This window comes from Sapajus apella, unplaced genomic scaffold (assembly GCF_009761245.1).
Source record: "Sapajus apella isolate SASKATOON/1434 unplaced genomic scaffold, GSC_monkey_1.0 scaffold3, whole genome shotgun sequence".
Lineage (NCBI taxonomy): Eukaryota > Metazoa > Chordata > Mammalia > Primates > Cebidae > Sapajus > Sapajus apella.
Genome location: NW_022436943.1, coordinates 43,702,748 through 43,716,318, shown reverse-complemented (window position 1 = coordinate 43,716,318; position 13,571 = coordinate 43,702,748). Strand labels below are relative to the sequence as shown.

Here is a 13,571-nt window from a genome sequence, read left to right as displayed (position 1 = left end):
TAACACACCACTGTCAATATTAGACAGATCAATGAGACAGCAAATCAACAAGGATATTTAGAACTTCAACTCAGCTCTGGACCAAGCAGACCTACTAGACATCTACAGAACTCTCCACCCCCAAATCAACAGAATATACATTCTTCTCAGCACCACATGGCACTTATTCTAAAATTGACCATGTAATTGGAAATAAAACACTCCTCAGCAAATGCAAAAGAATGGAAATCAAAACAGTCTCTCAGACCACAGTGCAATCAAATTAGAACTCAGGATTAAGAAACTTACACAAAACTGAACAACTACATGAAAACTGAATAACTTGCTCCTGAATGACTACTGGATAAAGAACAAAATTAAGGCAGAAATAATGATTTTGTTGGAACCAATGAGAACAAAGACATAACGTACCACAATCTCTAGAAAACAGCTAAAGCAGCATTTAGAGGAAAACTTATAGCACTAAATGCCCACAGGAGAAAGTAGGAAAGATCTAAAATCAACACCCTAACATCGCAACTAAAATAACTAGAGAAGCAAGAGCAAACTAATTCAAATGCTAGCAGAAGACAAGAAATAACTAAGATAAGAGCCAAACTGAATGAGATAGAGACACAAATAACCCATGGAAAAAAAGAAATCAATGAATCTAAGGCTGGTTTTTTGAAAAGATTAACAAAATAGACAGACTGCTAAACAGACTAATAAAGAAGACAAGAGAGGAGAATCAAGTAGACACAATAAAAATGATAAAGGGGATATCACCACTGATTCTACAGAAATATGAACCACCATCAGAGAATACTACAAACACCTCTACACAAACTAGAAAATCTAGAAGAAATGGATAAATCCCTGGACACATACACTCTCCCAAGACTAAACCAAGAAGTCAAATCCCTGAATAGACCAGTAACAAGTTCTGAAATTGAGGCAATAATTAATAGCCTACCAACCAAAAAGAAGCCCAGGACCAGATGGATGCACAGCCAAATTCTAACAGAGGTACAAAGAGGAACTGGTACCATTCCTTCTAAAACTATTCCAAGCAATAGAAAAAGAGGGACTCCTCCCTAACTGTTTTTATGAAGTCAGCATCATCCTGATGCCAAAACCTGACAGAGACACAGCGAAAAAGGAAAATTTCAGGCCAATATCCCTGATGAACATTGATGCGAATATCCTCAATAAAATACTGGCAAACCGAATACAACAGCACATTAAAAAGCTTATCCACCACAATCAAGTTGGCTTCATCCTTGGGATCCAAGGCTGGATCAACATACAGAAATCAATAAACATAACCCATCACATAAACAGAACCAATGACAAAAACCACATAATTATCTCAATAGATGCAGAAAAGGGCTTCGATAAAATTTAACACCCCTTCATGCTAAAAACTCTCAATAAAATAGGTTATTGATAGAATGTATCTGAAACTATAATAGCTATTTAAGACAAACCACAGCCAATATCATACAGAATAGGCAAAAGCTGGAAGCATTTCCTTTGAAAACCAGCACAAGACAAGGTTGCCCTCTCTCACCACTCCTATTTAACAGTATGGGAAGTTCTGGCCAGGGCAATCAGGCAAGAGAAAGAAATAAAGGTATTCAAATAGGAAGAGAGGAAATCAAATTGTCTCTGTTTGCAGATGACATAATTGTATATTTAGAAAACCCTATCGTCTCAGCCCAAAATCTCCTGAAGCTGATAAGCAACTTCAGCAAAGTCTCAGAATACAAAATCAATGTGCAAAAATCACAAGCATTCCTACACACCAATAACAGACAAACGGACAGCTAAATCATGAATGAACTCCTATTTGCAATTGCTACAAAGAGAATAAAATACCTAGGAATACAACCTACAAGAGATGTGACAGACCTCTTCAAGGAGAACTACAAATCACTGCTCAAGGAAATCAGAGAGGGCAAAAACAGATGGAAAAACATTTCACGCTCATGGGTAGGTAGAATCAATATCATGAAAATGGCCATACTGCTCAAAGTAATTTATAGATTCAATGCTATTCCCATCAAGGTACCATTGAGTTTCTTCACAGAATTAGAAAAAACTACTTTAAGTTTCATATGGAACCAAAAAACAGCCCGTCCTATAGCCAAGACAACCCTAAGCAAAAAGAACAAAGCTGGAGGCATCACATTACCTGACTTCAAACTCTACTACAAGGCTACAGTAACCAGAACAACTTGGTATGTACCAAAACAGATATATAGATCAATGGAGTGGAAGAGAGGCCTCAGAAATAACACCACACATCTACAATCATCTGATCTTTGATAAACCTAACAAAAACAAACAATGGGGAAAGGATTCTCCATTTAATAAATAGTGTTGGGAAAACTGGCTAGCTATATGCAGAAAACTGAAGCTGAACCCCTTCCTTACACCTTATACAAAAATCAACTCAAGATGGAATTCAAGATTTAAATGTAAGACCTAAAACCAAAGAAACCCTAGAAGAAAATCTAGGCAATACCTACCATTCAGGACATAGACAAGGGCAAAGACTTCATGACTAAAACACCAAAAACAATGGCAACAAAAGCCAAAATTGACAAATGTGACCTAATTAAACCAAAAAGCTTCTGCACAGCAAAAGAAACTATCATCAGAGTGAACAGGTAACCTACAGAATGGGAGAAAATTTTTCCAATCTACCTATCTGACAAAGGGCTAATATCCAGAATCTATAAGGAACTTAAACAAATTTACAAGAAAAAAACAAACAACCCCATCAAAAAGTGGGCAAAGGATATGAACAGATACTTTTCAAAAGAAGACAGTTATGCAGCCAATAAATGTATGAAAAAAAGCTCATCATAATTGGTCATTAGAGAAATGCAAATTAAAACCATAATGAGATACCATCTCACTCAAGTTTAAATGGCAATCATTAAAAAGTCAGGAAACAACAGATGCTAGAGAGGATGTGGAGAAATAGGAACACTTTTACAGTGTTGGTGGGAGTGTAAATTAGTTCAATCATTGTAGAAGATGGTGTGGCAATTCCTCAAGGATCTAGAACTAGAAATACCATTTGGCCCAGCAAGCCCATTACTGGGCATATACCCAAAGGATTATAAATAATTCTACTATAAAGATATATGCACACATATGTTTATGCAGCACTATTCACAATAACAAAGACTTGGAACCAACTCAAATGCCCAACAATGATAGACTGGATAAAGAAAATGTGGCACATATACACCATAAAATACTGTGCAGCCATAAAAAAGGATGAGTTCATGTCCTTTGCAGGGAGGTGGATAAAGCTAGAAACCGTTATTCTCAGTAAACTAACACAGGAACAGAAAACCAAACACCACATGTTCTCATTCATAAGTGAGAGCTGAACAACGAGAACATATGGGTACAGGGAGGAGAACATCACACACTGGGGCCTGTTGGCAGTTGGGGGCAAGAAGGAGGATAGCATTAGGAGAAATACCTAATGCAGATGATGGGTTGATGGATGCAGCAAACCACCATCACACCTAGGTAACAAGCCTGCATGTTCTGCACATGTATCCCAGAACTTAAATTATAATAATTTTTTTAAAAAAGAGTGTACTATTTGGAAAAAGGAAAGATAGGTAAAACAACTCAAAGAAAACTCAAGGTATAAAAATCTAAATCCCAAGGAAACAGTCATGTTAAGAATAATCAAAAATAACTATAAATCTGCTTAATATGAGTTGACGTCAATGAAAAATGTAACTACTGGTTAATGGATGGTATTTTATTAAGAATATTTCCAGTATACCATATACAAGACCTTTTCTGTGTGCTTTGCTTAAAAGTTTTTTCTTATCAGATTTCCAAGGGCAAAAGAAATTATTATCTATATTAAACTTTTATACATATCTATACATACATATGTACAAGTGCATAATGGCCTTTTATGACCCAACTTTGGTGCTCGAACAGGTGATCAAGGCAGCAGAAGAGAAGCAATATTGGAAACAATACTCAGAGGTTATTGGAGAAAGTTGTACATGGAGCAAGTTTTGGAGATAGAAAGGTCACTGAGAAACCAGTAGTGGAGTTCAGATTAACATAGAACATTAGTTTCTGTAGATGTCAGAGTCACCAAGAAATGAGCAGTAAAGTTTGCATTTATCTCTGAAGACAGTCTCATTAGCTGTGTTAGTAACATCTGCAGAGTTTCTAGTCAGCTGAACGTATACAGACCGTTCCTACCACTTCTTCCTCGGGGTCCCCTTGAGCTGTCAGGTAGGTCACCCTAAACTGCTGCACATCGCTGTCAGAAATGTCCCATTTTACCCGCAGGCTAGAAGTGGTTTCATCACCTATAACAAGGTTTCTGATTCCCATCTGGAAAACTGGAATAAATACAACCAAGTATTAAAAAACTTTTAACCCATTATATTCCAAAATGGGCCACAGAGACTACCTGTGGGGTGGCAGCAAGCATCATTTAATGATCCCTGTAATAGAGATCCATATGAGGCAAGAAGAGCTCAGCTATGGTACTTAGCGGGGAGGCATGATACCTATTAGGTATCATGCAAATAAAAGTGGGATTAAGAGATGCTTACAAGATGAGACAATGGAGCCCTCAAAACTATTAGTTCTGTATATACACTAGTGAAGAGAACTGGGGAGAAGCCCTGAGACTAGAAACCAGCCCATGGAACCCAAAGGAGAGCATGGTCATGAGAAACTCATACTAGTGCTCTGTGGACAAGGGAGCATGGTGGGCCAGACCTTGTCCACCTCTGTGTGTAATCCAGCAGCCAACACATATCCCAATCACCTGCCTCCGCCCCCATTTCTTTTTTAACATGCAAATCTCCCACTCAGGCTGCCTTTACCCATTCAGCCCACACAAACACCATCTTTTCTCTTAAACTTGTCCAAACTCCTTTACCCATGTTTTCTGGCACATTCATGCTCATTTCTCAAAATGTCTGCTCCCTCATTTGTCTCATTTTTTTCTTTCCTTTTCTACCCTAACTTTATTTCCTTTTATCTATCTCTTCTCATTCTCCTTTCTTTTCATTCATGTATTAATTCATTTAGAAAATATTCATTGAACTTTTCCTGTGTGTCAGACTGTTAGAGCTTTGGTTTTTATATAGTTATTAACTCAACAAAAATAATAAAAGTGTCACAGAGGAGGTAGTAGATTGACATTTACCTGGCAACATTGCAGGGGGGCTACCAGGCAATGGGAATGGGAGGGAACTTCTCACATTCAGGGCAAGGAGTTGGGGATGGCAAGAGAAAATGGGGGAAGCATAGGAAATATGGTTGAGGCCAGGAAGGGAAGCAGGACCCAACCAGAAAAGACCTTGGATGCCATAAAAGAGACTTTAGAACACAAAGAAGGGCTTGATAAAGATTAATTGAAGAATAAATGAATCAACGAATGGGTAATGGAGTGCCGTTGAAGGGTCTTAGAGAAGTAAATAAATGATATTATCAAATTGTGTTTCACCAAGTTGACTCTGACAGCCAGTTGGGAGGTATGTTACAGTGAAGGAGAAAGCTAAGCTGAGGGAGGAAATAGCTAATATAGGAAAAACAATAGACCGGCCAAGTCTCAGTTACCCACAGAAATGCAAGGAAAACACGATAAGAAAAATTCTCAATAAGGCCAGGCATGATGGCTCATGCTTGTAATCCCAGCACTTTGGGAGGCCAAGGAAGAGGGATCACTTGAGCTCAGGAGTTAAAGATCAGCCTGGGCAACATGGTGAGACCTCATCTCTACTAAAATTCAAAACAGCCAGGTATGGTGGCACATGCCTGTAGTCCCAGCTACTTGCGGGGCTGAGGCAAGAGGATAGCCCGAGCCCAGGAAGTCAAGGCTGTAGTGGACCTTGATCGTGCCACTGCACTCCAACCTGGATGACAGAGTGAAACTCTATCTCTAAAAGAAGAAAAGAGAAAAGAAGGGGAATTCTCAACAGAGAATAATAGAAGTCACTGAGAGAGAGAGGAAGGCAAAGACCCCTGGGGAGGCAGCTACATTAACATCTCAGGTAAGGTGCTTGAGCATCCAAGACAAAGATGAAAGAGGCAGAGTGATGTATCAGTGAGATCAATTGACTAGGAGACCCATGGGCATTTAGTGGCAAAGAAGAGGTTGAGAGGCTCTGAGAGGAGGGAAATTTGAACCAGTGTGCCAGAGAAGGAAGGGAGGGTCATCTCTTTTCCTGACTGATAATAAATAAAACCAAGATAACATCTGTTTAAACAAAATTTTTAAAGTGGGGAAACAGGCTACTATTTCACCTTACCTGAAGTCACAGGTGTGGTAGGCACTACGGTTGTAGCTGGTTCTGTCCAAACACTATCAACTAAAAACAACATATTACTTTAAAATGCTGTAAAAATCGTAACTGTCCATTTGTATATAGCATTTTGTATCTTTCAAAGAACATTTCACCCGTATTATCTCACTTGCTTCCCACAACAAACATGACTATGGTTAGAAGACCAAAGAAGTGAATTATAAGTAAGGCAGACATGTCTGTTCCACAGATAAAGAAACTGAAACCCTTATTTATGTTAAAGTTTCTCATCACAGATACCAGGCTTCATATAAACATTTGAACTACATCTACAAAATTGTGAAACCACCCAATTACTTTGAAATAGGGGCATAGCCACGGTAATTAAGGAAAATTAGACAGTGCTGTAGACCGAGCTGTGAAAGGGCTGCCAAACAGGACCACCATGGAGTGCAATGTGCTTAGACAAGCAGTGCATCTTCCATTTCTTACAGCCACCGTGGGCATACAGCAGAATGAAGTGCAGATGTGGTGCTCTTCCCAGATCCTCTTTTTAGAGTCAACACACCCATCCACTTGGTGCTGGAACACTGCCTGCCAACAGTTCATAGCTCTGGGAACTGTCTTGCCTGAGTTCATGGCCTCTGTCAGGGGATGGCTCACCTCCAGCAACTGGAGATGCAAGGTTATGAAGTCTCAGCCCCTTTGCCTCAATTTGGGACAATTCAGAAGGGTCATCCTACCAATGGCCCTTCATTATAGCAAGACTAGCTAAGGGTTCAGTTTCAACTTCTTTCCATGCCCTGTCCTGCTGTCCTCAGTTTTTTACATAAGCTTCTCCCAGCTGCACTCTTCAATAAACTTTCTGGCTGCAATTTTCTGTCTAGAATCTGGTTCCAGGGAACCCAATCTAAGGCAATTTAATATGTGGTCAATACCTCATATTTCAAAAATGAAGAGATGAATGAATCAGCAAGTAAATTTTGTACAAGATTCTTGGAGCCAATATCAACTTGGAAAATTCCAGAAACTCTTTCACATGTTGGCCCTAGGTTTATTTGTTTGCCAATCTATTCATTTGTAAGTTATTTTACCTATCCATGCATACATCCATTCATCTATCCATTCATCCATCCATTCGATGGGTATTTATTCTACAGTTAACATGTACCAAATACTGTGCTAAGTCCTGGGGAATATGATGGTTAGCAAAACACATATGGTCCCTGCTTTCATGGTGATCATAGTCTGGGAAACTAAGATGCTTTATATACTGGTTTCACTGAAGGTGAGGATATATGAAGAATTCTGAGGGACAAAGGGATATTGAAGCTTCCATAGCCAAGGAAGCAGATGGGGAGGGAAATGGATGGAGTAAAGAGGGATTGTGAGAGCAGCTGAAATGCATTGTGGCCAGACCAAGACTTACGTGTGGTCCCGACAGCAGTCACCACCTCACTCTCACTTCCATCATCAAGTACGGCCAAGAGTGAAACTTCATACTCCGTACCGGGCTCCAGGCCTTCAATAACATATGAATCCTGCTCTTCTTTTAAGGCAACCTGAAATGTATTTTGGTGCTTAGTAACTATCCTTATTTGAAAAAGAAAAGAAAAAATGTTATTCTGAGCATAAGGAAGAAACAACCAATCATAAAGAACTCCAGGCTACTGAAGTCCATTTTAAGATCAAGCCGGAACCTTTATTTCTTTCAATCCCCTCAGCAAATAAATTACTAATATTGTAAAGGTGACATTTTAAAGTTGTATTAAATGTCATTTATTAAAGTCAAAGAGTCTGAAAATATATAAAGTATATAACTAAAGCTCTGGCAACAACACATGATAATATTAGGAAAATCATAAGATTTCACATTTCTAAAACTCAAAGCCATGTAAAATATTAATTACTTCTGGTATTCTTAATATATTTTAAAGTGAAGACCAACTCCAGCAGCAGTAGGTATTTACTAATGCTCCGGATTAATTTTCAGTCTGTTTCAGACAACTCACCTCCTCAGTCTTCCCTCCATAGACTGGAATCCACATCAATTTGTGTAGCCCTTCATCAGCTGAGAGGGGATGCCAGGTCACCCTAAAACTGTCTGTCGTCACCTCATCAATTTCTAAGTATTGCTGGGCTGGAACTTCCTCTGTAAACCAAGGAAGGAGATTTTGTTAGGGAAATGAGAAATCAAGAAAGCCAAAACCCAAGTATCTCCCAGGGGTGTAGAAGACTCTTTGAGGAATCTTTTGCTTCAGGAAAACACAGGGAAGAAGGGGAATCAGGGCCCATCAGTCTAGGCTAGCCTTCCATTTCTGTTTCCAGCATTCACCAATATCATAAATTAGGGAAACCATGGAAATAACAGATCTTAAAATTTTTCCAATAATTTCCAAAATTCTTAGCATTTCTACTTGGCTGTTTTCATTAACTGTAAAAACCAAGGTTGCCATATTCATTCTTTTAAAAAATAATATTATTTTCCAAGTATCTTGAGGAAATTAATAAAATAGTACCCTAGGTACCTAAGAAAACTTCTCTTTTAGTTCTATTTGCTTTAGTGGCTAAATAGCTCCCTGGTATTAATCCTGGAAAAGAACCTTCAATCTTTTAACTTGTACATATGGTGGTCATCAGAAATGAAATCCAATTGATCAGGCCTTCCACTGTTTCAGAGCTTACACACTTCTGGGATATACAAGAGAAAGTATAACACCCAACTGCATCCAAAATAAATTGTCAAAGAATTGATTTTTATTCTTTGAAGTCAGGCTTTTTCTAAAACAAAAAACAAAAAGCAAACAACTTTTTGATGAGACACCATGAGAATCCCAACTAGAATTAGCCTTCTGGAGATTTTGTTAAGTTACTGAATTTTTCCATGAACATTATTTCTCAATTCTGCTTCTTTCTTGTCTCTCTCCAAATTATCTTCTCATCTCCTCAGTAAAGACTACATTTGTTTACAAGTGCAATCCATGATAAGTTCAGAAAACAAATAATAGAATTGTTGCAACCAAGAGACAAAAAGTAGCTACAGGGTACATATAGAAAATAAAAATAATATATTCATGTCTTATATTTAATTTTAGTGTTTAAAATATTATTTATTGTTATATGAAGAATTCAGTCTCCAGAAAAATCATCATTGGCTACAGACTGATGCAATGAGCTAAAAAGTATGAAACTATCATTTTTGTAGGTCAAAAACTGTTGGATATCAGCAATTTTGGAAATTCCACTTAACACACATAATCATTTGAATGGAAGAAGTATATAGAAGTTTTACATTAAGGAATGAAAGTAAAAGGTATAAGATTAGGAAGAAGAAAACATATTTTTTTTCAAAAACTGAGATCTTTTAAGTTTAGATAGTCTAAAGTCTCTCTTCCTTGCTTTGATAAAAAATAATAAGCCAGTACACATATGAGTCATCTGATTGTTCATTTGTTAATGATAACACATACAAGAAATAAAAATTAAAATGCAATCTCTTCAAACTCACAACTAAAGAAGGTGCTTTGGGTTCTGTTTTCTATGTATTAATAGCTACCCTTGAAACCCTTCAAAACGTAATGAGGCTGCTTACCTGTGGTAAAAACTCCAGTCAGAGGCTCTGACTGTCCTTCATCATAGATGGAGAAAATAGCAACAGTATACTCAGTGAGAGGTGTCAAGCCTTTCAGAGGGAATGTAGTAATAGGATCAACTTCAACCTGTCAAAGAAAGAAGTCATCATAAAAGCTCTGTATAATGCTCTCTAGATACAAGAATCATTTTATTATTGTCTGCAGCTCACTTGGCTGACAGCAAAGCTATAAATACTGTAAAATAAATTACTGAATTATAAAAACAGCCAGTTTATATATACACATTTCTAATCTTATACCCTTAGATTACCCATCAGTTAATTCTCAGGACAACTTTGCAATCAATATTCTTTCCATTCATTCCAGATACGAAGTGCAGACAATTTAAGAGGCTGATATAAATACAGATAATGTTTCCAGCTAGATCTGCTAGTAGCAGCCAGTTTTTTGCTTCACTGCCTGGGCTCTGCTGTCCCCATAGCTAAGTAACACATGATGACTCCTATAAGAGTTGTACAGGTAAGCAACGATGCTGGAAAAGAATCGAGGAACAGGCCAGGTGCAGTGGCTCACGTCTGTAATCCCAGAACTTTGGGAGGCCAAAGCGGCAGATCACAAGGTCAAGAGATAGAGACCATCCTGGCCAACACGGTGAAACCCCGTCTCTACTAAAAATATAAAAAAAATTAGTCAGGCGTGGTGGCACGCGCCTGTGGCCCCAGCTACTCGGGAGGCTGAGGTGGAAGAATCGCTTGAACCCAAGAGGCGAAGGTTGCAGTGAGCCGAGATTGCGCCACTGCACTCCAGCCTGGTGATAGAGTGAGACTCCATCTCAAAAAAAAAAGAATTGGGGAACATTAATACTAAAGAAAATGGTAAATATTTGAAACATTCCTCTATCTTCCACAGAAAGACATATTTGATGAAAGTATGTCTCTTGGCTGTCATAATCTGGGGCACCACCTTTTCTTTCTACCATACTCCGGTGGCCTCCTGGGCTCCAGCCACACTGGCCTCCTTTCAGGCCCTTGCTTTTCCCACCTCAAGGCCTTAGCACATGCAGTTCACTCTGTCTGTGACCCTATTTCCCAGCTCCTGTCAAAATTAAGCCTTCTTCCTTTATCACGGCTATGCTTAAATATCATCTCCTGAGAGGAGGTTTCTCTTTCCACCTGTTTCCACCTATGAGTAGGGTTATTCTCTGACAGTTGCCTTGTTGTTTCCTCCTTGGCACCAATGGCAACCTGGCATTACTTTATTTACCTACATATTTATTGTCTGTCTCCTGCATAGAGTATAAGCTCCTTGAGGGCAAGATCTTGTTCAGTTTCTTCACCACTGTATGTTGAATTGTATTTTTTTGAGTGAATAGAATAAGTAAATTAAAATGAAGGGGGCCGAGCGCGGCGGCTCACATCTGTAATTCCAACACTTTGGGAGGCCGAGGAGGACAGATCACAAATTCAGGAGACCGAGATCATCCTGGCCAACATGGTGAAACTCCATCTCTCCTAAAATACAAAAAATTAGCTGGGCATAGTGGTGCACACCTGTAGTCCCAGCTACTCAGAAGACTGAGGCAGGGAAATCGCTTGAAGAGGAGGCAGAGGTTGCAGTGAGCCAAGATAGCACTGCTGCACTCCAGCCTGGGGACAGAGCAAGACTCCATCTCAAAAAAAAAAAAAAAAAAGGATGAAGGCACCAAAAACTGTTGCTTAAAAGAGGTGAAAAAGGTCTCCTCTAGACCAAGGGCCAGTCCAGAAGCCATACACATCTCTAAAGAATCAACTGTAGGTCAAAAAAGAGTGCCAACCCTGAAAAAAAGAGCTATCATTCTACTGTATCATTGTACTGTACTGAGCCACTCTTGTGCAGAGGGCCAGCGAATCCCAGCCTTTTCGGACACTCTAGTTGAGGTGTCACACATGGGTGTGAAGTCGTCCTAGAAGTTCTGGTCCAGCCATATTCCCAGATGAATGCACGAATCACCTCCGCTGACACCACATGGCAGAGCCCAGCTGTCCCTGCTGAGTTCTGCTGCATACTCCTGGGCTGCACGTTAAGCTGGAGTGTTGGTTACACAGCAACAGTTAACTGAATATATGGATTATCTTCTTCTGAATCAGGGATCGATAACATTATAGGTCATTTTTAGCACTTACTGTTTACTGCAGCCTGCAAATTGTCTGCATGCTTTATACGCATTCACTTATTTAATCCTTATCACAGTCCTGTAGGGGAGCTAATTATTACTCCCAATTTGAAAATGGAAAAAATGAGATTCCAAAAATTAAGGAACTTGCCCAAGAAGAAAACAGTTAGTACACAAGACTTAAACACAGGCGTTTCAGGCTCTAAATCCTATGCTCCTAAACACTATTTAAATATGGATTCATTATTTAAGCTCACAGAAAATACAAACTCATGTTAAAAATGTGAGTTCAAACATATTTCCTAACTGCTAGTTACATATCGCTTTCTGTTGTTTTGAATGGTCATCTCTGAGATTTACTGAGCACTTACAAAGAGTCAGGGACTTGATATACATCTTACTTACAGTCTCTCCTGCTCACCTTCACTCACCAAATGCTAGGTGCTTTTACAATTATTATCCAAAAGAAAAGCTGAGGCCCAAACAGCTTACCTAACTTGTCCTGAGCTGTAAAACTGTTATCTGGAATGTCTAGTTAGGTCTTGACCTTGTTTCTAAGTTTCAAATCTGTGACAAACAGGAATTTTGCAAAGATGTCAAACATACATAAAAGCAGTTAAAATCTAGGTACTAGATTCTTAGGTACACCAAATGGGAAAAAGGACTAAAAGGAGAAACGTGTGTGTGTGTGTGTCTGTTAAAAAAAGGATCTTGTTTATTAAATATTTGATGCTGTATTTGATGTCTGTATCTTACATAATTTTAGCAGATTATTTTATTTCATCAAATGGAGACCTTATCATTTATTTTTATTAGTTAAAATATTACGTTTTAAACAATTAGTCCCAGAACTGATTTTTCTGGTAGTGTTTTACGATGTAAAAGAAAAATTTGAGGAAACAATAACGAATAGCCATGATCTCATTGTTATGTAACTATTTCTGAGAATTATTCTCAACCAGACTAGCTAAAAGTTTAACTTCAGCCTAATTTTGGAAGGGATGTAGAAAAAGGCCCTGATGAGGAACAAGGGATTTGGGCTCAACTCCAGGATCTACTGCTGAGTCACTGCTGTTAGGAACTGGACTCTCAAAACCCAAAAACTGGGGCCTTTGCATTTATAAAACTCAAATGGTAACACTTAATTCTCTATCATGTTTTTGTGCTTCCAAAATCTTTTCACAGTAAATGCTACCTGAGATGACTGCTGTCCTTAGTTTGACAAGTCACACTTTGTCAGCATTTGGTTCTGTGAGGATTACACGAGGTATTCTCTTTAGAGCAGTGTACCTCGTGTAATCCTTGCAGAACCAAATCCTTACAGAACCAAACAGTGCCTGGCTCGTGGGAAGCACTCAACAAATGTTAGCCACCATTATCATCATCACCATCATTATCATCATCGCCATCATCATCAACATCATCATCACCATCATTATCATTAACCTCATCACTACCATCACCACCATCATTACTATCATCACCACCATCATCACCACCATAATCATCACCATCACCATCATCACCACCATC

The 13,571-nt window shown here is 38.7% G+C and overlaps 1 protein-coding gene across 4 annotated transcripts in view; it reads right to left on the bottom strand.

Moving 5' to 3' along the window:
* Positions 1-13,571, bottom strand: part of COL14A1 (collagen type XIV alpha 1 chain) — a 257,258-nt gene that overhangs the window by 149,819 nt on the left and 93,868 nt on the right. For 3 of the 4 annotated variants that reach the window (XM_032252681.1, XM_032252674.1, XM_032252695.1), the window contains exons 15-19: positions 9,886-10,012; positions 8,306-8,445; positions 7,723-7,855; positions 6,300-6,359; positions 4,225-4,376 (exon numbers count right to left, since the gene is read on the bottom strand). In XM_032252681.1, coding sequence (XP_032108572.1) covers positions 4,225-4,376; positions 6,300-6,359; positions 7,723-7,855; positions 8,306-8,445; positions 9,886-10,012 — 612 coding nt within the window. The remainder of the gene's footprint in view (positions 1-4,224; positions 4,377-6,299; positions 6,360-7,722; positions 7,856-8,305; positions 8,446-9,885; positions 10,013-13,571) is intronic. The other variant, XM_032252687.1, reaches the window with a different exon arrangement.